At 44.5% G+C, this 25767-nt stretch overlaps 1 protein-coding gene across 2 annotated transcripts in view; it reads right to left on the bottom strand.

Annotated features, from left to right (window-relative positions):
- The window catches only part of CFAP410 (cilia and flagella associated protein 410), a 136753-nt gene that overhangs the window by 45545 nt on the left and 65441 nt on the right, over positions 1 to 25767 (bottom strand). For both annotated transcript variants that reach the window (XM_040440944.1, XM_040440943.1), the window contains one exon: positions 19656 to 19885. In XM_040440944.1, the coding sequence (XP_040296878.1) occupies positions 19656 to 19885 (230 nt within the window). The remainder of the gene's footprint in view (positions 1 to 19655; positions 19886 to 25767) is intronic.

Here is a 25767-nt window from a genome sequence, read left to right on the forward strand (position 1 = left end):
TTGGGGTCTTTTTGAATTTTCAACGTCAATTTACTATTAATCATATTCCTTACATCCTCCCAATAATTACTAATTACTGGACAAGACCACAGCATATGTAACAAATCCGCACCATCTTCCATACACTTTGGACACTTGTCATCCATTCTTACTCCAACCTTTTTTAGGAACACCGGTGTTTTGTACACTCTATGTATGTATGATAAATAGTTGAGACAGTTTGCCCTGTTCACTCAAGGACACCTTGGGGACTCCTTCCAATATATCCTCCCACTTATCCTTAGACATATCCCCCAAGTCAGTCTCCCATTTCTTCATTCTTGAGAGTGGAAACCCCTCTAAGAATTTATCAAGTAGAAGAGCGTACACCTGTGATATCAGCCCTCTTTTTCCCCCCCTGTCGGGAGAACAAGCTTATGAACCACCTCCATTTGGGCTATCACACATCCTTTCCGCAGCGTGACCTCAAGGGCATGCCTTATTTGAAGATATTTATAGAACCATCCCCTAGGGATATTAAATTCCTGCTGCAGGCTCTGAAATGACTTACATATCTTGCCCTCAATTAATTGGCCAATTCTCATCACTCCATGAGTTTCCCAGTTCCGAAGTCCTGACATGGCAAAAAATTCAGGCAATAGGTGATTATTTCTAATAGGGGAAATCTCACTGATTCCAACCTACACCTCTTAGCTGCTTCACCTTTGCCCAAACTTTTTTCATAAGTTGAATAAGAGGGAGTTTTTCCCTCCCAGCATGCATACCTGACCCTTCCAGAATACCCATGAGATCACGACTGCCCAACCAATGCTGCAATATCTGCCCAGTCATATCCGGCACTTGAAAGCCAATCCACCCCTTGAAATGTTGACATTGGGAAGCCAAAAAGTAAATCCATGCATTAGGAACAGCCAGGCCACCTTCCGACTTAGGGTACTGCAATGTCTCCAGTTTAATCCTAGCCTGACCATATTTCCAAATAAGATCCCTAAATATAGAGTGAATTTTCTTAAATCTATCCAGGGGGATCCATACGGGAGCATTGTTCAATACATAGAGCAACTGGGGCATCATAACCATTTTTAAAAGGTTCACTCTACCTACCACCGAAAGAAAGAGCCTACACCATGACCTCACCTTTAGCCTGAAAGTAGCCAGCAACGGAAACAAATTGAGGTCCTCAAATTCCGACAATCTAGGTGTTATATACAATCCCAAGTATTTAAATTTATCCACCCAGGGAACCAGACTATCTACTCGTCTGCCTGACAGGGCCTGCCCATCGATTGGCATCAAAGAGGATTTTTGCCAATTTATCTGAAGCCCAGAGAAGCCACCAAATCTGTCAATCAATGCCATGGCCGCATCCAGGGACGCACCAGTATCGCCCATAAAAAGCAGAGTGTCATCAGCGTACATAGCCACTTTATTGTGCAGTCCACCGTATCTAAACCCCTCTATATTTGTTGATAAGCGGATATACGCCGCAAGCGGCTCTATTGCAAGAGCAAACAATAAGGGCGACAATGGGCATCCCTGTCTGGTGCCCCTGGCAAGGGCGAAACAATCTGACAACCCTCCATTAGCTCTAATTCTCGCCTTAGGACTAGAGTACAGGACCTTTACCCACTGAATGAACCGCGCTCCAAAGCCCATGGTTCTCAAGACCCCCCACAAGTAGCTCCACTCCACACTATCAAACGCCTTGGCGGCGTCAAGAGCAAGCAAGGCCCTGTCTCCACGATTATCCGCCGGAATATTCAAACTAGCATATAGCCTACGGAGATTAATAGCCGTCGATTTCCCAGGCATAAAACCCGTCTGGTCCGGGTGCACAATGGTCAGAATCACCTTGGACAGCCTGTTCGCCAGCACCTTCGCCAGGAGCTTAACATCGGCCGTGAGAAGCGAAATTGGTCTGTAGGAATCCGGTATTTTAGGATCCTTCCCAGGTTTAGGTATAACCACAATTATAGTTTCCTGCATCGAATGTGGTAGCGAACCTGCCTCCAATGAGTGCTCAAGCACCTTAAGTAATTCAGGAAGTAATATCCCCTGCAGCTTTTTATATACCTCTACTGGGAGGCCATCAGCTCCAGGCGCCTTACCATTCGCCATATCCCCAAGCGCAGCTTCCAGTTCTTCAAGTGAAATCGGCTCCTCCAGCCTCTCCATGGCCGGCACTCTTAGCGTCCGGCCACTGTTAGCGCATCACACACACCATCGCTGATCAGCGATTTAGAAATTTGTTTTTCCCATTTTTTTTACCTTTTTTAGTTAGTCTTTTTTTTCTGTCTGTTAGGTTTAGTGCGAGTTCAGGAACACCCGTGCCCCCACACACACGCACACCAAATAAAGACTTACACGCACGCACATACACACACTCTCCCTATGGCCCGCCAGACGTTCTCGGCCGAGGAGGCATACACCCTGCTTGCCTCAGACTCAGAGTGTCCCAGTGAGGACAAGGATGACCCCACTTTCCTTTTGTCAACTGCGTCCTCCTCCTCCTCCTCATCTAGCGATGATTATGAGCCCCCAAGACGGCGGAGACGCCGCCAGGCGGAGAAAGGGGACCGCCATGCTAGGGACCCTGTGGCCCACCCTAGTACGAGCAGCTCTGGGGCTCGTACTAGTTTTCTGGTCCACCAGTTAAATCCACCGGAGACCCCTGCCGGTGAACTTGTCTGGTATACCCCAGAGCGTTATGAGCCCGCGATTCCTGATTTTGAAGGCCAACCAGGAATCCAGATATCTACAGTGCGCTTTACTGAATACAACTTTTTTAGTCTTTTTTTCAGTGACCACTTTGTGAATCTGATGGTGGAGCAGACGAACCTGTACGCCCAACAGTTCGTTGCTCAACACCCGGGCTCCTTTTTGGCTAGGCCCGGTGGCTGGACCCCGGTCAGTGCAGCCGAGATGAGAACATTTTGGGGCCTCGTGCTGCACATGGGCTAGTCAAGAAACCTAGTGTCAGGCATTACTGGAGCCCACCAGCCCCCACTTTACAGTACGGCCTTGACACGCACCCGGTTTGAGGCCATCTGGAAATGCCTGCATTATTCAGATAATGCAGCATGTCCCCAAATTTGTACAGGCCTATGTACCTGGAAGGGAGGTCGCGGTTGATGAGTCTCTCATTGCGTTTAAGGGGAGACTCCTTTTCCGTCAGTATGTTCCCTCTAAGCAGGCGAGGTATGGCGGGAAGCTGTACAAACTTTGTGAGAGTACCTCAGGGTACACTTACAAGTTTTGTGTGTACGAGGGGCGAGATTCCCGCATTCAACCCCCAGAATGTCCCCCCCACTCTGGGTATTAGCGGGAAACTTGTGTGGGACCTTATGCACCCACTGCTAGATAAGGGTTACCACGTGTACGTGGATAACTTTTATACTAGTATCCCCTTGTTCCAGTCCCTCGCCGCCAGATCCACGTCCGCTTGTGGGACCGTGCAGAAAAATCAACGCGGCCTCCCTACCCTCCCGCTCCAGGTAACTATCCCCAGGGCTGAGACCCGTGCCCTTACCAGTGGAAACCTGTTCCTGGTCAGATATAAGGACAAGAGGGATGTCCTTGTACTGTCCACAATTCATGGTAACGGCATCACCCCTGTGCGAGGCACCGCTGCAACGGTCCTCAAGCCCGATTGTAGTCGACGATAATCAGTATATGGGAGGAGTTTATCTCTCTGATCAAGACCTCAAGCCATATAACGCCATGCGCAAAACCCGGGCATGGTACAAAAAAGTTGCAGTCTACTTGGTGCAGGTTGCCTTGTACAACTCTTTTGTGCTGTCCCAGAGCGCTGGCAACACAGGGACATTCCTTCAGATCTATGAGGCAGTCCTCAATGACCTGATCTTTTCTGACCGGGAAAGATCAGGCCGGAGTACCTCGGGAACTGGAGGCGCTCGGATCATCCCTGGCCAACACTTTCTAGGTGTGGTCCACCATACTGGAAAGAAGGGACGGACCCAAAAAAAGTGCAGAGTGTGTCACAGGAGGGGGATACGGAAGGACACTACTCAGTGTGACACGTGCCCTGATCATCTAGGCCTCTGCATTATTGGTTGATTCAGGGAGTATCACACTTCCATGGAGTACTAAATTTATATCCCAATTTAGCCACTGACAATCGGATAAAAAACTGGTTCTCAGACTTGAGACACTAAAACAAAAAAAATTTGTTCTCAAAAATATTATTTAGTAAAACTAAAATAAATAAAAAAGTAGACATATTAGGTATTGCCACGTCCGTAAGAATCTGCTCTATTAAAATACCCCCCCCAACCCCTCAGATGAACACGGTCCAAATAATAAAATAAGGTTTTTTTTGTCACCTTACATCACAAAAATTTGATCAAAAAGTCATATGCCCCCCAAAATAGTGCCAATAAAACAGTCCTCTCATCCCGCAAAAAATGAGCCCCCACCTAAGATAATCGGCTAAAAACTAAACTAGTATAGTGTAAAAAATTTATTCATTAAAAAAGTAGATATATTAGGTATAGCCGCGTCCGAAAGAATCTGCTCTATAAAAATACCCCCCCAACTCCTCAGATGAACAGTATATATATATATATATATATATATATATATACATATATATATACATATACACACATATATATATATACATACACATATACATACACACACACACACACACACTGCTCAAAAAAATAAACGGAACACTTAAACAACACAATGTAACTCCAAGTCAATCACACTTCTGTGAAATCAAACTGTCCACTTAGGAAGCAACACTGAGTGACAATCAATTTCACATGCTGTTGTGCAAATGGGATAGACAACAGGTGGAAATTATAGGCAATTAGCAAGACACCCCCAATAAAGGAGTGGTTCTGCAGGTGGTGACCACAGACCACTTCTCAGTTCCTATGCTTCCTGGCTGATGTTTTTGTCACTTTTGAATGCTGGCGGTGCTTTCACTCTAGTGGTAGCATGAGACGGAGTCTACAACCCACACAAGTGGCTCAGGTAGTGCAGCTTATCCAGGATGGCACATCAATGCGAGCTGTGGCAAGAAGGTTTGCTGTGTCTGTCAGCGTAGTGTCCAGAGCATGGAGGCGCTACCAGGAGACAGGCCAGTACATCAGGAGACGTGGAGGAGGCCGTAGGAGGGCAACAACCCAGCAGCAGGACCGCTACCTCCGCCTTTGTGCAAGGAGGAACAAGAGGAGCACTGCCAGAGCCCTGCAAAATGACCTCCAGCAGGCCACGAATGTGCATGTGTCTGCTCAAACGGTCAGAAACAGACTCCATGAGGGTGATATGAGTGCCCGACGTCCACAGGTGGGGGTTGTGCTTACAGCCCAACACCGTGCAGGACGTTTGGCATTTGCCAGAGAACACCAAGATTGGCAAATTCGCCACTGGCGCCCTGTGCTCTTCACAGATGAAAGCAGGTTCACACTGAGCACATGTGACAGACGTGACAGAGTCTGGAGACGCCGTGGAGAACGTTCTGCTGCCTGCAACATCCTCCAGCATGACTGTTTTGGCATTGGGTCAGTAATGGTGTGGGGTGGCATTTCTTTGGAGGGCCGCACAGCCCTCCATGTGCTCGCCACTGAGGAAGAGATAAGACATCTCGAAACGCGTCTGGGCGTATCACCTGTGAAGTAACTACTCCAGCGGTACATGGCCATGTACTAAAGTACGAACAGATTTATCCACTTTGAGCTCACGTAAGACCAAGGCTGACTGCAGGACTCATGAAAGTAAAATACCTGAGACAGGTCTCCCGCGAGAATAGAGACGGGATCTAAACCAAGACCCGACCTGATACAAGGCGAGCGGAGAAAGGTTGAAGCGTGCGAGCCACGAGAAGTAAACCTTCCGCAGAATCTATTCAGTAAGCCGACTTGGGACACAGGGAGTAAAAAATACAAATCCAAGTGAAGTGATACTGAATCGCTGAATAACAGGCGATATAAGTACGTAAGCAACATAAGTGCTGGACAATTGACTTGTTTCCACACATGGCGTACTCAGACCTTTGAGACGATCCTAACAAAGAGTTAATTCACACAGGGTGTGAACTACGGACTTACTCCGAACATCTTATAATCCATATCCCATTAGGTGGCATAAGATTTTATTTTTATTTTATTGTTATGCATTATTAAGTTTGTGAAATCTGGTAAATTACATGTATTTGACTATATCTGGAGCACACATATATGATTAACCCTGTCTGGCTTTGTCACAGACGGCTGCGATCTCACAGCCAAATATAACTTGGAGAATACGGATGCACCCCTCTGTGTCGTAGTTTACAGGCTATTTGTGTTCCAACTATAGACATCTGATTGACACATATGACTATATATGCTTTTTAGATGTTTTTTAGATCAATTTTAACCACATAGGATACTGTTTAATAAATATTTTAATACTATCAATATTCCATTTCCACGTGAATTCCTATTGTTTGAGTGCCGGTTCCATCCAATCTACACTTTTGAATGCTGGCGGTGCTTTCACTCTAGTGGTAGCATGAGACAGAGTCTACAACCCACACAAGTGGCTCAGGTAGTGCAGCTTATCCAGGATGGCACATCAATGCGAGCTGTGGCAAGAAGGTTTGCTGTGTGTCAGCGTAGTGTCCAGAGCATGGAGGCGCTACCAGGAGACAGGCCAGTACATCAGGAGACGTGGAGGAGGCCGTAGGAGGGCAACAACCCAGCAGCAGGACCGCTACCTCCGCCTTTGTGCAAGGAGGAACAGGAGGAGCACTGCCAGAGCCCTGCAAAATGACCTCCAGCAGGCCACAAATGTGCATGTGTCTGCTCAAACGGTCAGAAACAAACTCCATGAGGGTGATATGAGGGCCTGACGTCCACAGGTGGGGGTTGTGCTTACAGCCCAACACCGTGCAGGACGTTTGGCAAATTCACCACTGGCGCCCTGTGCTCTTCACAGATGAAAGCAGGTTCACACTGAGAACATGTCCAGAGTCTCCAGAGTCTTGGGACGCCGTGGAGAACGTTCTGCTGCCTGCAACATCCTCCAGCATGACCGGTTTGGCATTGGGTCAGTAATGGTGTGGGGTGGCATTTCTTTGGAGGGCCGCACAGCCCTCCATGTGCTCGCCAGAGGTAGCCTGACTGCCATTAGGTACCGAGATGAGATCCTCAGACCCCTTGTGAGACCATATGCTGGTGCGGTTGGCCCTGGGTTCCTCCTAATGCAAGACAATGCTAGACCTCATGTGGCTGGAGTGTGTCAGCAGTTCCTGCAAGACGAAGGCATTGATGCTATGGACTAGCCCGCCCGTTCCCCAGACCTGAATCCAATTGAGCACATCTGGGACATCATGTCTCGCTCTATCCACCAACAAAAATGTAATATAGATAAACCAAAAATCATATGTACCCTAAAAATAGTCCCAACCAAACTGCCACCTTATCTCGTAGTTTCCAAAATGGGGTCACTTTTATGGAGTTTCTACTCTAGGGTTGCATCAGGGGGGCTTCAAATGGGACATGGTGTAAATAAACCAGTCCAGTAAAATCTGCCTCCCAAAAACCATACGACGCCCCTTTCCCTCTATGCCCTACTGTGTGGCCCTACAGTAGTTTACAGCCACATATGGGGTGTTTCTGCAAACTACAGAATCGCGGCAATAAATCTAGCATTTTGTTTGGCTGTTAACCCTTGCATTGTTACTGGAAAAAAAGGATTAAAATGGAAAATTTGCCCAAAAATCTAAATTCTGAAATGTTATTTCCATTTGCCATTAACTCTTGTGGAACACCTAAAGGGTAGGGTTGGACGAGATCAAAAAATTTTTTTATCGCGATAACGATATATATCGCGATAAATACCCGTTTTAAAGAAAAAACACAAGGAGACGTTATACTGTATGGGGGGCCACAAGGGGACGTTATACTGTATGGGGGGCCACAAGGAGATGTTATACTGTATGGGGGGCCACAAGGAGACGTTATACTGTATGGGGGGGCCACAAGGAGACGTTATAATGGACTATGGGGCAGCAGCCAGCAGGAGACGTTATAATGGACTATTGGGCAGCAGCTATTTATGCAGGAAACCATTACCCCAGTCTACTCTAGAATTGTCTTCTATACATAAATATCAAATTTAGACAATTTAAAATTTCTGACTTTTGTGCAATTTAAAAACTCGTGTTTTATCCATCATATTTAAAATACAACGCAGCCAAAAAGGAAAAATTATTAGCGCTCTGCATCTCCAGTATTACATTGGCCCAGCACCATGATTATCCCCACAATGTCCAGCTGTGTAGATCCAGCGCCCACATATAAGATGTCCGAGCAGCGCAGAAATAGCTTTGTTGGGATGATGCTGATGGGGCAAAAAAATACAGGATACACAGAGCACTGCATTAACATGATATAGACTGATAGGAGGCAAATACACTCACTGATTACTGCACCAGCAGGCTCTGGCTGAGCAACTGAGCCAGAGCTTGCACTAGCAGGCCCTTGCACTCAGCCAGAACGTGCTGGTGCAGTGATCAGTTAATCCACAGGCTCTTGCTGAGCACCTGAGCTGGAGCCTACTGGTGCAGTGATCAGTGAGTCCTCTGACTCAGATGCTCAGTGCTCAGACTCACTGATTACTGCACCAGTAGGCGCTGACTGAGCACCTAACACAGGGAGAACACAGGAGAGTTTAGCGTCGTACTCTACATTCCGGGTGTCAAGATTCCTAGAGGTATGATGACCTCTTGTCTTCAGTCACCTCCTCACCTCTGATGTTGGCAGCTGGCTCCACAGCCACGCTGCACTCTAAGTGATCCCATTACCCCGGTGCAGAGCAAAGATCAGTGCTCTGCTGTCCGTCCACAGCTCCTTATCAGCTTGTCCCCAGACATCTGTTGGCCTCCTCACGGGCTGCTCTTCAGTCTTCACGGATCTTTCCTCGGCCAGCCACTAGTTAGCCTGCACTCTACAGTCAGGGACTCTGGAGAAGCAGCGCGCCGAAATTGGCCAATGAGCAGCCTCCCTCCCTAATAACAAGCTCCTTACTTGCTGCCGTCCCTACACCTGCCAGTAAGGAGCTTAACTATTGGATGTTTTGGGTAACGGCAGTATTGCTGTGCTGACCATAAGAATCACAGCCTGCAGTGCGCTGGTTAACTACATGAAAAGCCTTAATGCGTATTCATACGCATTAGCCTTTTTTCAAAGCGTAAAATTGCCTGAACAGGCGTCTATGACGCTTGTACAGGCGTTATTGCGACCTCTGTGCTGTAGTATGTACTCATTGTACTGCGCTGCTCAACTAAGCCTGGGGGCGTCACCTGATTCTGACGTTAGACGTCGGTCGGTGGGCGGAGACAGCACATTCGGAGCAAGCAGGAGGAGCTGCTGCTGGAAGAAATTGGTAGATAATGATGGAGGGCAGCCGCGGACTCAGTTTTTAAAGGCGATGACGTCACAAAATATACAGCAGTATTTAGGAAACAGCGATATCGCCGTTTTTTTAATACCGCGGTATATCGTGATACCGGTATATCGCCCAACCCTACTAAAGGGTTAACGACGTTTGGAAAATCAGTTTTGAATACCTTGAGGGGTGTAGTTTCTAGAATGGGGTCATTTTTGGGTGGTTTCTATTTTGTAAGCCTCACAAAGTGACTTCAGACCTGAAAGGTTTTTGAAAATTTCAGAAATATTTTAAGATTTGCTTCTAAACTTCTAAGCCTTGTAACATCCCCAAAAAATAAAATATCATTCCCAAAATGATCCAAACATGAAGGAGACATATGGGGAATGTAAAGTAATAACTATTTTTGGAGGTATTACTATGTATTATAGAAGTAGAGAAATTGAAACTTGAAAATTTGCAATTTTTTCCAAATATTTTGTAAATTTGGTATTTTTTTTTATAAATAAAAATTTATTTTTTTGACTTAATTTTACCAGTGTCATGAAGTTCAATATGTGACGAAAAAACAATCTCAGAATGGCCTGGATAAGTCAAAGCATTTTAAAGTTATCACCACTTAAAATAAGACTGGTCAGATTAGCAAAAAATGGCCTGGTCCTTAAGGTGAAATAAGGCTGTGTCCTTAAGGAGTTAAGCTGGCTGACATTAGCGATGTGCTAATGTCAGCTAAACATAATTATATTTATGCCATTTCACTGCCTAAAGCTTTTATTTGGAAAACAAACTTTCATAATATGCTAATCAGCCTCTAGGAGCCCTTCCTCTCTTGATTGACAGGGCCAGGCAGCGCGCCGTTCAGTATTTGGCGCAGGCGCAGTGAGGAAGCCAGCAGACGCAGAGCATCCTTCCCTCACTGCGCCTGCACCAAATACTGAATGGCGCAAGATTTACACTGCAGAGACGGTCAGCAGGAGTAGAGCAGCGTTGCCCTGGCCCTGTCAATCAAGAGAAGAATGGCGTGAAAAGAGGTGGGAAAACGGAGCCTCTAGAAGCAGGTGCAACGCCTTCCCCCTGCTCCTAGAGGCTACTTAGCATATTATAAATGATCATTTTTCTCAATAAAGACTTTAGGTAGTGAGCACTAATATAGTTATCTTCAGCTGACATTAGCACATCTCTAATGTCAGCCAGCTTAATACCCATTTAACAGGTGACAAACACTTTAAACAGGAATGCGATAGCCTTCGGCTATTGCATCTGAAATAAAATTAAGTACGACACAGAAAAATACAGGGAAATATTGTACACTGCTGCCACCTACAGGTAGTACTGAAACAGAACGAGACATGATTAAATAGTCTACCAAACACATGAGAAGCCCTTCACAGCTTCAGGACAAAGGCATGTCTCTACCTCAAACAGAACAATACTTCTTCCCACTTTCCTGCTGTTGTGGTCAGAGGTTAACAAGCAATACTGTCCTGTAGGTCATTACTCAGTTCATAAAATAGGAAGTGTGCAAATATTAAACTACGATGGAAGGGACAACGTCAGATGCTTAAACTTTTACTGCTTTTTCTTTCTTGTGGATGATCACTTTATAGGAGTACTATGGTTTTAACAAATAAAGATTATTGTATTAAATAATGTTTCCGAATATGGGACAAATCGTTTTTGCCCGTTTACCATTGATGTGATTGTAAAGGAAATATAGATAATGAAGGTTATACATCTGAAATAGCACTTAAAGGGGTTATTCCATGACTAATGTAATATATTAGATAAAATGTGGAGGGGCACTCGCTAGATGGGAATATGGTAATAAAACAATTGCATAAAATAATTTATTAATACTCTGATATAGTAGTACATAAATGCTAAAATGACATAAAACCAGCAATAATACAACTTCACTCAAATGCTAAAATAATCTGACGTATAGTGGTGTAGCTAAATGGAATAAAAATCTTGCAGACCCCCGTAGATCTCACAGGTCCACAATCACCACATAAACAATCACCACAAAAATGCTGCTTGATGGTAGGATATTGCGGTATATTACCGCAAATATTGCACAATCCCGCTAAGTCCCATAAGTGGTATGGTAGACAGAAACCGGATTAATGAAAGCAAGTTTCAGGTTCCACTCTTCAGAGGTTTGGATACTGTCTGATCTGTAGACAGCTCTCCATAATGCAGCAGGAAATTACCTTTTTGAAATATGAGATTTGTAAATTAACCATTAAGCAAACTCAGACTGAGAACATTGCAATGCCACTGCCACAGAGGCCCCCTAGAAATGGAAGATGGGTTACTGTAGGTTCTGGTAAACTGAGAGTTGTGGATAGAAGACATGTCCCACAGTCTGTGGCTCTCCATAATTCATTTGCAGCACTTTCAGAGTGCAAGAGCAACATGGAGGATGGCTCAAGCACAGTGGGTGAGAAACAATCATCTCCCATGCCTAAAGTATGTAAGACTGCAGCCAAAGACAAAAAGGAGAAGGTGAGGATTGATAGTAAGCAGCTGTTGATGGGCGATTCCATCATAAGAGGTGTGAAGTTTGAGGAGAATGGTGTTGTAAGATATCTCCCTGGTGCTACTGCTAGCAGGGATAGACGACGGATCCTTAATATTGTTAGGCAAGCAAAACAGGAAAGGGAAGTGGATGTTATTGTCCATCTGGGGACAAACGATCTGGCTTGCAATGAGGATAATAGGGATTGTCATAAATCCTGGAACCGGATTCGGTATTGTGTGAATAAATCTCAAGTTTATTAGGGGTTGCAAATGAACTTGAGATTTATTCACACAATACCGAATCCGGTTCCAGGATTTATGACAATCCCTATTATCCCAAAGACCTTGGGGTATATAAAGCCCATACAAGTAGTCTAATGTTATAGCCACTGATGAAGGGGTGTAGACCCTGAAACGCGTTTGGTGATGGACATTAGACTTTTTGCTCATGAATTCATTTATGGACATTTGATGCGACATTCCCGTTGATATCTTTACCTCCAAGTTAATGGTAGCGGAGGCGGAGGGAATTTAGGACCCAGGAAACTGAAGACCAACTTCAGGAAGCAGCTGCAGAGTCACGTGGGACGCTACGTTTGACTCAGAAACCACGCGGGACACCGCGCTGGGTAAGCCAAACCAAGGAGCAACCAACTTCCACAACAGATAACCGGAGATCCCAGGAGCGGTAATGTACCAATATAGTAGTACTTATTAGACACCGTGTACCTGAATAGAAGAGGATTATACCCTCCATCAAATACACCATTTAGGATTCCGATCCTGCTGTAGTTAACTTGCTTTCATTAATCCGGATTCTGTCTACCATACCACTTATGGGACTTAGCGGGCTTGTGCAATATTTGCGGTAATATACCGCAATATCCTACCATCAAGCAGCGTTTTTGTGGTGATTGTGGACCTGTGAGATCTACGGGGGTCTGCAAGATTTTTATTCCATTTAGCTACACCACTATACGTCAGATTATTTTAGCATTTGAGTGAAGTTGTATTATTGCTGGTTTTATGTCATTTTAGCATTTATGTACTACTATATCTAGAGTATTAATAAATTATTTTATGCAATTGTTTTATTACCACATCTAGCGAGTGCCCCTCCACATTTTATCTATTTGTTTCTCTTTGGGACGGGTGAGTCCAGTGAGGTGTGCACCCATTTTCATTGTGCCCATTAGGTGAGCCACCGAACCCATTTTTTACGTCTTTTCAATGTAATATATTATCTTTGATTTTAATTTTTTATATTATAATCTGTAACAAAGCTAGAACCAGCTCTGTACCTTACTTGGACCCAGAGATCCCCCCCATTGCTCTGCTAGATTTAAAGGGGTTGTTTCATCACAGACAATGGGGTCATATCGCTAGGATATGCCCCCATTGTCTTTTAGGGGGGGTCCTGCTGGGACCCGCACCTACAGTACAGACCAAAAGTTTTCACACACCTTCTCATTCAAAGAGTTTTCTTTATTTTCATGACTAAGAAAATTGTAGATTCACACTGAAGGCATCAAAACTATGAATTAACACATGTGGAATTATATACATAACAAACAAGTTTGAAACAACTGAAAATATGTCATATTCTAGGTTCTTCAAAGTAGCCACCTTTTGCTTTGATTATTGCTTTGCACACTCTTGGCATTCTCTCGATGAGCTTCAAGAGGTAGTCCCCTGAAATGGTTTTCACTTCACAGGTGTGCCCTATCAGGTTTAATAAGTGGGATTTATTGCCTTATAAATGGGGTTCGGACCATCAGTTGCGTTGAGGAGAAGTCAGGTGGATACACAGCTGATAGTCCTACTGAATAGACTGTTAGAATTTGAATTATGGCAAGAAAAAAGCAGCTAAGTAAAGAAAAACGAGTGGCCATCATTACTTTAAGGAATGAAGGTCAGTCAGTCAGCCGAAAAATTGGGAAAACTTTGAACGTAAGGGCTATTTGACCATGAAGGAGAGTGATGGGGTGCTGCGCCAGATGACCTGGCCTCCACAGTCACCGGACCTGAACCCAATCGTTATGGTTTGGGGTGAGCTGCACCGCAGAGTGAAGGCAAAAGGGCCAACAAGTGTTAAGCATCTCTGGGAACTCCTTCAAGACTGTTGGAAGAGCATTTCAGGGGACTACCTCTTGAAGCTCATCAAGAGAATACCAAGAGTGTGCAAAGCAGTAATCAAAGCAAAAGGTGGCTACTTTGAAGAACCTAGAATATGACATATTTTCAGTTGTTTCACACTTGTTTGTTATGTATATAATTCCACATGTGTTAATTCATAGTTTTGATGCCTTCATAGTCATGAAAATAAAGAAAACTCTTTGAATGAGAAGGTGTGTCCAAACTTTTGGTCTGTACTGTATATTGAGAACGGAGCCCCAAAAGTGGTGGGGGTGCACTGTGCATGTGCAGCCACCATCTATTCATTTTCTATGGGGCTGCCGAAAATAGCCGAGTGCTGGCTCGGCTATTTCAGTCAAGCGCATAGAAGTGAATGGGAGCGGCAGGCAGCCATGTGCGGTGCGCTCCCATTCACTTCTATGGGGAGTGTGCTTGGTGGTAGCCGGACCGGAGTCCTCCAGCCACCACTTTGCGGGACTCCGTTCCCAATATAGGTGCAGGTCTCAGAGGTGGGAGCCACACCTATAAGACAATGGGGGCATATCCTAGCGATGGCTATAAATCAATTTTTAATTACATGCAATTACAAAAAGGTATTCAGATACAGGTGCTGGTTTCGAAACTGTAGAATATTTTTTTGTGGGACAACCCCTTTAACGTAAAGACTCCATTCAAATTGTGTTTGAAAGCTCTTGATGCTTAGATCTATGCCACCTCCCTACTCTCTTCTTGCTCGCTGCTGCTATGTCTATAGCGATATATTCACAGCCTGATGAACGTTTAAAAATAAAAAACAAAACCTTTATTTAAAGTCCGTTTTAAAAAGGGGCAAAAAGCCTATATGTCACAGTCTGTGACCATCAGGCAACCAGTCTCAAAAATGTACAGAGAAAGAGATGGGAGCAGGAATCTATTGCGGGCTCCCTCCGTTTGATGAAACTACTGGTTGAAGAAGAGCGCAAGCATCTGTCCAATAGTGAGGCTGAACTGAAAGAGGCTGTTGCACAGGCTCAGAAATTCAGTGACCACACTGACTTCACTAAGAAGGAATCTCTACTACAACACAATATTGAGCGATTCACCTCCCAAGTCAAGGAGAGGAAACATATTCTGTTTAATAGAGATATTAGTGATTTTAGGGAGGGTCATATCTTTGATTTTGGACCTAGACGTCCGGTCGAGTCAGAGATGGACACAGAAGTGTCGTCTTCTGAATGTGACACGGATGCTGAACAAGCTAGTGGATCCTCAAGAGGACGAGGTGGTTATAGACGAGGAGCTTGCAGAGCGCGCGGTTCCCAACAAGGGGGTAGATCTGGGAGAGGTTCCCGGGGAGGTTTTTTAGATTTCCCACCGGTGTCTGACTATCTATTGCGTCAGAAGAAAGCCCCCGAGGTCCCCAAGTAGAGGAACTACAAGTGATCAATTTGTCTAAACGTGCACTTTCCACCACAGAAATGGGGCTCCTTAAGAGAGGACTCTCATTTGTACCCCTACAAAAGTTCAACCTATTCAATTGGGTTAAAGATCTGCAGCTTTTTGCACGGAGACTTAAATGGAAAAAGTTTTTTAAAATCCATGACAGGAGAAGATGTCATGAGCTAGGTATTGAGGTAGAGGATCTTCAGGATGTTCAGCTATTGGTAGGACTATCAGAAGAGGGAGATAGAATGATAGGTGATGGTCCGTTTACGGATCTGAGGAATCCATCAAAAATATTCCCCCCGGTCAGTGATAGTACCCCTACTGACACCTTCCTGTATGTAGTAACATGGGACCTCCAGAAACTAGAGGATATACCCTTAGGAAGGGACAACCTGATATCAAGTGACAGACAGTCTTTGGAGGAACTTGAGAGGGACACGTCTATTGTCATCAAGCCCTCCGACAAAGGAGGCAACATTGTCGTGATGGAGCAGGAGGACTATCGTTCCATGTGTCTCAGTTTACTTGAGTATTTTCAATTGGTCACTAGGACCATAAATTGTCTCTTGGTTAACACGTGCTACTAAATTACCAATGTTAAAATTTAACGTTTATTATTATTGTCTATAAAACTTATAGCTAGAACTCACACCTTACACCTTTAAAATTGTCAGTGATGCCTGCCTTATTGCAATTATATCTAGTGTGTATATACTTTTAGGCCACTGGGGGGCACTCAAGCCATTTTCTTTAGTAATTCCTACTGTCACTGTTACACAGTTGTCACAGTTAGTTTGAGGCACACTGTTAATCCACAGTGTGCCCCTTGTAGGTATCGAGCGTCCTCCTAGTGCACTAAGTGCTGACAATCATGTCATACGTCGTTGCTCGGCAGGACATTCACTGGCTAAAACCACACATAACACACTCTGCCCCCGACATGTTTCGCCAAACACACTTGGCGTCTTTAGGGGTATGGGCCCATACCCCTGAAGACGCCAAGTGTGTTTGGCGAAACATGTCGGGGGCAGAGTGCCGTCCGATGCCCGAAATACTATGGATGTACTACAACGCCTGGAGGGCATTCAGTGTGAGGAGGGAGTTCTCCTCACTAGTTTGGATGTTGAGGCCTTGTATAGCTCTATACCCCATGAATCTGGGTGTAGGGCTGTCGAGGCCTTCATCCAACAGAGGGGTGAACATTGTCGCCGGCATAACATCCTTCTGATACAATTGTTGGATTCTGTCCTCACCCGCAACGTCTTTCTTTTTGACCAACACATCTACCACCAGCTAAGGGGCGTCGCTATGGGCAGTCCCTGTGCCCCGACGTTCGCCAACTTGTACCTGGACTGGTGGGAGAAGGAAGTTGTGTTTGGTGACGCCATGGAGCAGTACACATCAAATGTGCAACAAGGTACATCGATGATGTGCTGATACTGTGGAAAGGGACACGAGAGCATTTTATGGCATTTGTGGCAGCATTAAATGTGAACCAGATGGGGTTATTTTTCACATCTGAGGTACAAGAGCAACAGATTGCGTTCTTGGACCTGATGATCACCATTGGTACTGACAGAAAGATCACCATTAACCTATTCAGGAAGAAAACTTTGACCAATAATCTCCTGCATTGGGAAAGTGGTTATCCCAAAGGGACAGTACCTTAGGGCCAGGAGGAACTGTTCAGAACTAGGTGATTTTAGAGCTGTTGCATCTGACTTAAGAGGCCGATTCATGAATCGGGGGTATCCACAATACACTTTGAAAAAAGCGTTCCATCACTCTATGAGTACAGATCGCACCCGGCTCTTGGTTCCAAAACCAAGAAGCAGTAAGGACTCCACGCCCAGAATTGTCGCAACCTTCGATAAGGCCCACAAAAATGTCCGTGATATTTTACAAAATCACTGGTCCATTTTGCAATCAGACCCAGATATTGGGGAGTTAATTCCAGACCATCCCTCAATTATGTACCGACGTAGTTCTAATTTACGTGACCATTTGGTACACAGCTTATATACACAACTTAAGTCTGAAACGTGGTTGAAGAATACCTTAAAGGGCACCTTTCCCTGTGGCTCATGCATCATCTGTAAGAATATCCTGAGAGGTGGATTCTTTACTAGCCATACAATGGGAAAGAGGTATAATATACGCTCATTCATCAGATGTACATCTATAGGTATTGTGTATTTAATCAGCTGTCGATGTGGGTCACAATACGTCGGCAAAACTAGACGTGAACTGAGACGCAGATTTGGTGAACATATGTCTGACATCCGGAACAAGCGGGACACATCAGTGGCACGTCATGTATGTGAGATTCATGACGGTGACCCTGATGCGTTGAGAGTACAGGGGATTGAACAAGTGAAGATATCAATCCGTGGAGGTGATATCGATATACCCCTACTACGCAAAGAAGCAATGTGGACCTATAAGCTGCAGACAGTTCAACCGCAAGGGCTAAATGAGGCCATATCATATGCCAGCTTTATTTGATGTATCAGCTCCACTACAGATAGTAAGATGTGCGCTGTCCTACACAAGGGTTGTGCGTCTTTTTTGATGTGCTGCTTCATGACATTTATCTACTTTTTCCACTTTTCTTAGCTCATTAATCTGTGTACATGCTGACAGGTATTAATGTACACTGATTATACACTGTATATGCTTAGCTGTGACCTGCAGCAGCATTGTAATAGTCTGCATTGAGTGGTGATGCCCCTCCCCGCTGGTGATGCACGACTCAGACGGGGATCGGTATCTGCTTCTTCGGTTGATCACCATTGGTGGGTCCCGACCAGCGGATACGTTCTGTATCAATTGATAATATATGGGCCGCGACTGGTATTCCCCCATGAATCGCGCTATGCGCTATACTCGTCGGGAAGGGTAAGGATCATTACGGCATCGGCCGGTCAGAGGGCGGAACTATTAGCCCGCCCCTATTTCTGATTGGTGATGTAACCGGCACACCCCTCCCGATAGGCGGGGCTTCGGCCATATGAAGTTGGCGTTCTATCAGCCGCGCGCGGCCATTACAGCGCCGGAGCCATAGCCCGCTACAGTGCGGCACTTTGTCCTGACATAGGCATATAATAAGCTCCTGAAGATACGTGACGACCACATGTCACGTGGAAATGCGTAGAGCATGACACGGCTCTTAAGGCAGGGTTGCACTAGATATTCTACCTGGCCGCATATGTATGGATGGAGCCAAAATATACTGGCTATAGCTGTGTGGATGGAGCCAAAATATACTGGCTACAAGTGACTGTATACAGCCAAAATACACTGGCTGCAGTTGAATGGTTGTAACCCACATACTGGCCGCAGGCTTTATGAATAGGCTGGTCTGTACACTGCACTATATGAGAGTGTATATATGTCCATAGAGACTTCACTCATATAGAGGTAGTGTGATCAACTGTACTTAGCACTATACGACCTATAAACCAGGAGGTACAACCACACCTGCATATGTATCCAAGAGGGTCACTTGCAACAAACATACTAGTGTCCATTCATACTGGTTACCGTGCCCTAATCTCTGACTTGCAACCAATTAGCAACTATTAGCTAGCAAGTCAGGTCTTCAGCCCAGTCTCTCAACTGTACAGAGGATTTATCTATTATCTTTCTCTGTACATTTTTGAGACTGGTTGCCTGATGGTCACAGACTGTGACATATAGGCTTTTTGCCCCTTTTTAAACGGACTTTAAATAAAGGTTTTGTTTTTTATTTTTAAACGTTCATCAGGCTGTGAATATATTAGTAATAAGGAACGTCTACCCACGCATCTGCAACAAGTGTGATATGTCTATAGCGAACAGAAAGAGAGAAGGGGGAAGTCACATACAAACTGCGCATGCCTTCCCTCCATACAGCTGATCGGCAGGGGTGCTGGTTGTCGGAACCCCACCGATCGGATATTGATGACCTATCCAGAGAACAGAACAGGTCATCAATATTAAAAGCCCGGAGAACCCCTTTAAATATACTCGTGGGTTGGGACCAATGTGTTACTCCCAGAAAACCCATATAAAGGGCTTATATAAGTCCAATGTAAATCAGCATTTTCGGAAGTATATTCAATAAAAAGAGTTATATAGCATACAGCATGCAGAGTCAGCACAATCTACTTCTCTGGGTTTCTTACCTTGATTGTCTAGTTTCTGAAGATTAGGAAGGTTTCTTAGCACAGTCATTCTGTATTTGTGTGGATCTGGATTGCAGCAGGGGTTCTCTGACAGCCACAATACTTTCAGTCTTGGAAGACTTTTCAGGAAGTAAAGTTCTGTCAGGTTAGAAACGTTATTTTTTCTCAGATATAATTCAGTCAGGTTTTGACAGTGGCTTATTGGTTCCAAGGTGAAAATGTTATTTGCACTGAAAAGAGTTACAAATCACCAGTTAAAAAGACATCCATGTATGTTACTCATCAGTGCTATGACTCTGGTTATATAAAAGAAACAAATTAGGATTATACAGTGGATATGAAAAGTCTACACACCCCTGTTAAAATGTCAGGTTTCTGTGATGTAAAAAAATGAGAAAGAAATAATTTCAGAACTTTTTCCACCTTTAATGTGACCTATAAAACTATACCACTCAATTGAAAAACAAACTGAAATCTTTTAGAGAACCAAAAATATATTTTTTAAATAATGTGGTTGCATAAGTGTGCACACCCTCTTATAACTGGGGATGTAGCTGTGTTCAGAATTAAGCAATCACATTCAAAATCATGTTAAATAGGAGTCAGCATACACCTGCCATCATGTAAAGTGCCTCTGATTAACCCCAAATAAATAAAGTTCAGCTGCTCTAGTTGGTCTTTCCTGAAATATTCTTAGTCGCATCCCACAGCAAAAGCCATGGTCCACAGAGAGAGCTTCCAAAGCATCAGAGCGATCTCATTGTTAAAAGGTATCAGTCAGGAGAAGGGTACAAAAGAATTTCCAAGGCATTAGATATACCATGGAACACAGTGAAGACAGTTATCATCAACTGGAGAAAATATAGCACAACTGTGACATTACCAAGTACTGCAATAATCAAAAGCAACAGCTCACGATCCAACTTCGGCTGCACGGGAAAAGGGGAGGGATCCCCACACAAAATACAATACAATAAATCCCAGCTGCCTAACTTGCTTCAATGTTGTATCTTTATTTGTCAAACAACAACAGTCCTCAAACGGACGCGTTTCGGCACATATTGCCTTCCTCAGCCACATTTACAAGTGACAATACATTTCAAAAATGAAATGTATTGTCACTTGTAAATGTGGCTGAGGAAGGCAATATGTGCCGAAACGCGTCCGTTTGAGGACTTTTGTTGTTTGACAAATAAAGATACAACATTGAAGCAAGTAAGGCAGCTGGGATTTATTGTATTGGATTACCAAGAACTGGACGGCCCTCCAAAATTGATGAAAAGACAAGAAGAAAACTGGTCTGGGAGGCTACCAAGAGGCCTACAGCAAGATTAAAGGAGCTGCAGGTATATCTGGCAAGTACTGGCTGTGTGGTACATGTGACAACAATCCGTTTTCTTCATATGTCTGGTCTATGGGGTAGAGTGGCAAGACGAAAGCCTTTTCTTACAAAGAAAAACATCCAAGCCAGGCTACATTTTGCAAAAACACATCTGAAGTCTCCCAAAAGCATGTGGGAAAAGGTGCTATGGTCTGATGAAACCAAGGTTGAACTTTTTGGCCATAATTCCAAAAGATATGTTTGCCGCAAAATCAACACTGCACATCACCAAAAGAACACCATACCCACAGTCAAGCATGGTGGTGGCAGCAACATGCTTTGGGGCTGTTTTTCTTCAGCTGGAACTGGGGCCTTAGTTAAGCTAGAGGGAATTATGAACAGTTCCAAATACCAGTCAATATTGGCACAAAACCTTCAGGCTTCTGCTAGAAAGCTGAACATGAAGAGGAACTTCATCTTTCAGCATGACAACGACCCTAAGCGTACATCCAAATCAACAAAGGAATGGCTTCACCAAAAGAAGATTAAAGTTTTGGAATGGCCCAGCCAGAGCCCAGACCTGAATCCGATTAGAAATCTGTGGGTGATCTGAAAAGGGCTGTGCACAGGAGATGCCCTCACAATCTGACAGATTTGGAGTGTTTTTGCAAAGAGTGGGCAAATCTTGCCAAGTCAAAATGTGTCATGTTTTTTTTTACATCAAAGAAACCTGACATTTTAACAGGGGTGTGTAGACTTTTTATATCCACTGTATATCTTTTTCACAGCTGTAACATTATGAGATTCTATCCAGATAAAATAAATTGTGAACAGGAAAACCAAGGAAAATTATTTTTCAGCCCGAGAGGAATGTGCAGTAATGCCGCCATTTTACCACAACTACGTAGAAACATGGGAAAGGGAAAGCTTTCCAGGAGTCATAACTTTTTTATTACCATTTTACCATTTAATATGGGATACAATGTAGTGGGAAGCTGGGAAAAAATACTAAATTATGCCACAGTTTTATGGGTTTTGTCCTTACGGCATTCTCTGTGTGCGGAAAAACTGACCTGTGCCTTTCATTCTCTGGGTCAGTATGATTATAACAATACCACATATGTGTAGGCTTTTTTGTGTTTCAATACTGAAAAAATAATAAAAACTAACTATATATATATATATATATATATATATATATATATATATACTGCTCAAAAAAATAAAGGGAACACTTAAACAACACAATGTAACTCCAAGTCAATCACACTTCTGTGAAATCAAACTGTCCACTTAGGAAGCAACACTGAGCGACAATCAATTTCACATGCTGTTGTGCAAATGGGATAGACAACAGGTGGAAATTATAGGCAATTAGCAAGACACCCCCAATAAAGGAGTGGTTCTGCAGGTGGTCACCACAGACCACTTCTCAGTTCCTATGCTTCCTGGCTGATGTTTTGGTCACTTTTGAATGCTGGCGGTGCTTTCACTCTAGTGGTAGCATGAGACGGAGTCTACAACCCACACAAGTGGCTCAGGTAGTGCAGCTTATCCAGGATGGCACATCAATGCGAGCTGTGGCAAGAAGGTTTGCTGTGTCTGTCAGCGTAGTGTCCAGCGCATGGAGGCGCTACCAGGAGACAGGCCAGTACATCAGGAGACGTGGAGAAGGTCATAGGAGGGCAACAACCCAGCAGCAGGACCGCTACCTCCGCCTTTGTGCAAGGAGGAACAGGAGGAGCACTGCCAGAGCCCTGCAAAATGACCTCCAGCAGGCCACAAATGTGCATGTGTCTGCTCAAACGGTCAGAAACAGACTCCATGAGGGCCCGACGTCCACAGGTGGGGGTTGTGCTTACGTTTGGCATTTGCAGGACGTTTGGCATTTGCCAGAGAACACCAATATTGGCAAAATCACCACTGGCGCCCTGTGCTCTTCACAGATGAAAGCAGGTTCACACTGAGCACATGTGACAGACGTGACAGTCTTAAGACGCCGTGGAGAACGTTCTGCTGCCTGCAACATCCTCCAGCATGACCGGTTTGGCATTGGGTCAGTAATGGTGTGGGGTGGCATTTCTTTGGAGGGCCGCACAGCCCTCCATGTGCTCGCCAGAGGTAGCCTGACTGCCATTAGGTACCGAGATGAGATCCTCAGACCCCTTGTGAGACCATATGCTGGTGCGGTTGGCCCTGGGTTCCTCCTAATGCAAGACAATGCTAGACCTCATGTGGCTGGAGTGTGTCAGCAGTTCCTGCAAGACGAAGGCATTGATGCTATGGACTGGCCCGCCCGTTCCCCAGACCTGAATCCAATTGAGCACATCTGGGACATCATGTCTCGCTCTATCCACCAACACCACAGGCTGTCCAGTAGTTGCACCACAGACTGTCCAGGAGTTGGCAGATGCTTTAGTCCAGGTCTGGGAGGAGATCCCTCAGGAGACCGTCCGCCACCTCATCAGGAGCATGCACAGGCGTTGTAGGGAGGTCATACAGGCACGTGGAGGCCACACACACTACTGAGCCTTATTTTGACTTGTTTTAAGGACATTACATCAAAGTTGGATCAGCCTGTAGTGTGTTTTTCCACTTTAATTTTGAGGGTGACTCCAAATCCAGACCTCCATGGGTTTAAAAATTTGATTTCCATTTTTTAATTTTTGGGTGATTTTGTTGTCAGCACATTCAACTATGTAAAGAACAAAGTATTTCAGAAGAATATTTAATTAATTCAGATCTAGGATGTGTTATTTTTGTGTTCCCTTTATTTTTTTGATATACACAAAATATACATATACACATACACACTGCTCAAAAAAATTAAGGGAACACAAAAATAACACAAGGGGTCTGAGGATCTCATCTCGGTACCTAATGGCAGTCAGGCTACCTCTGGCGAGAACATGGAGGGCTGTGCGGCCCTCCAAAGAAATGCCATCCCACACAATTACTGACCTAATGCCAAACCGGCCATGCTGGAGGATGTTGCAGGCAGCAGAACGTTCTCCACGGCGTCTCCAGACTCTGTCACGTCTGTCACATGTGCTCAGTGTGAACCTGCTTTCATCTGTGAAGAGCACAGGGCGCCAGTGGCGAATTTGCCAATCTTGGTGTTCTCTGGCAAATGCCAAACGTCCTGCCCCACCTGTGGACGTCGGACCCTCATATCACCCTCATGGAGTCTGTTTCTGACCGTTTGAGCAGACACATGCACATTTGTGGCCTGCTGGAGGTCATTTTGCAGGGCTCTGGCAGTGCTCCTCCTGGTCCTCCTTGCACAAAGGCGGAGGTAGCGGTCCTGCTGCTGGGTTGTTGCCCTCCTATGACCTCCTCCACGTCTCCTGATGTACTGGCCTGTCTTCTGGTAGCGCCTCCATGCTCTGGACACTATGCTGACAGACACCGCAAACCTTCTTGCCACAGCTCGCATTGATGTGCCATCCTGGATAAGCTGCACTACCTGAGCCACATGTGTGGGTTGTAGACTCCGTCTCATGCTACCACTAGAGTGAAAGCACCGCCAGCATTCAAAAGTGACCAAAACATCAGCCAGGAAGCATAGGAACTGAGAAGTGGTCTGTGGTGACCACCTGCAGAACCACTCCTTCATTGGGGGTGTCTTGCTAATTGCCTATAATTTCCACCTGTTGTCTATCCCATTTGCACAACAGCATGTGAAATTGATTGTCCCTCAGTGTTGCTTCCTAAGTGGACAGTTTGATTTCACAGAAGTGTGATTGACTTGGAGTTACATTGTGTTGTTTAAGTGTTCCCTTTATTTTTTTGAGCAATGTATATAAAAAAGATTTTTATTTTTTTACATTGCCATATTCCCACCCCCCATAACTTTTTTTTATACTTATGTCTACTGAGCTGTGAGTGGAAGCGGAATGATATTTCTCATATTACCTAAATAACTGATGTAAATAACATAAGCATAATTCTTATATTAACTATTAAGAGTACAATTCAAATTTTATTGAACAAACCTCCTAATCATAACAGTATTATTTTTAAACAAACTTACAATGCACTGTTCCAAATTATTATGCACAGTAAATTTCAAAACACTTTATAGGTTGTAAAGAACTGAAAATTTTCATTTGTTGTGTTTGCAGCAAATTTACTGAAATTGAAAGCTATTTCAATCAAACTTTTAACAACATTTTTACTTTTTAAACATTTTAACAGGTCACGTTACATTTTAACATAGGACCCCTTATTTGATAGCAGCTTCACAAGTCTTGCATCAATTGAACTTGTGAGTTTTTGGACAGTTTGTGCTTGAATTTGTTTGCAAGATGTCAGAATAGCCTCCCAGAGCTGCTGTTTGGATGTAAACTGCCTCCCACCCTCATAGATCGTTTGCTTGAGGATGCTCCAAAGGTTCTCAATAGGATTGAGGTCAGGGGAGGATGGAGGCCACACCATGACTTGCTCTCCTTTTATCCCTATAGCAGCCATTGATGCAGAGGTATTCTTTGCAGCATGAGGTGGTGCATGGTCATGCATGAAGATTATTTTATTACGGAAAGCATAGTTCTTCCTTCTGTACCAGGGAATAAAGAGGTCAGTCAGAAACTCCACATACTTTGCAAGACGTCATCTTTACAGCTTCAGGGACCCTAAAGGCCGACCAGCTCTCTTCCCATGATTCCGGCCCAAAACATGACTCCACCACCACCTTGCTGACGTCGCAGCCTTGTTGGAACAGGGTGGCCGTTCACCAACCATCCACTACTACATCCATCTGGACCATCCAGGGTTGCATGGCACTCATCAGTG

This window comes from Bufo bufo, chromosome 7 (assembly GCF_905171765.1).
Source record: "Bufo bufo chromosome 7, aBufBuf1.1, whole genome shotgun sequence".
Taxonomy (NCBI): domain Eukaryota; kingdom Metazoa; phylum Chordata; class Amphibia; order Anura; family Bufonidae; genus Bufo; species Bufo bufo.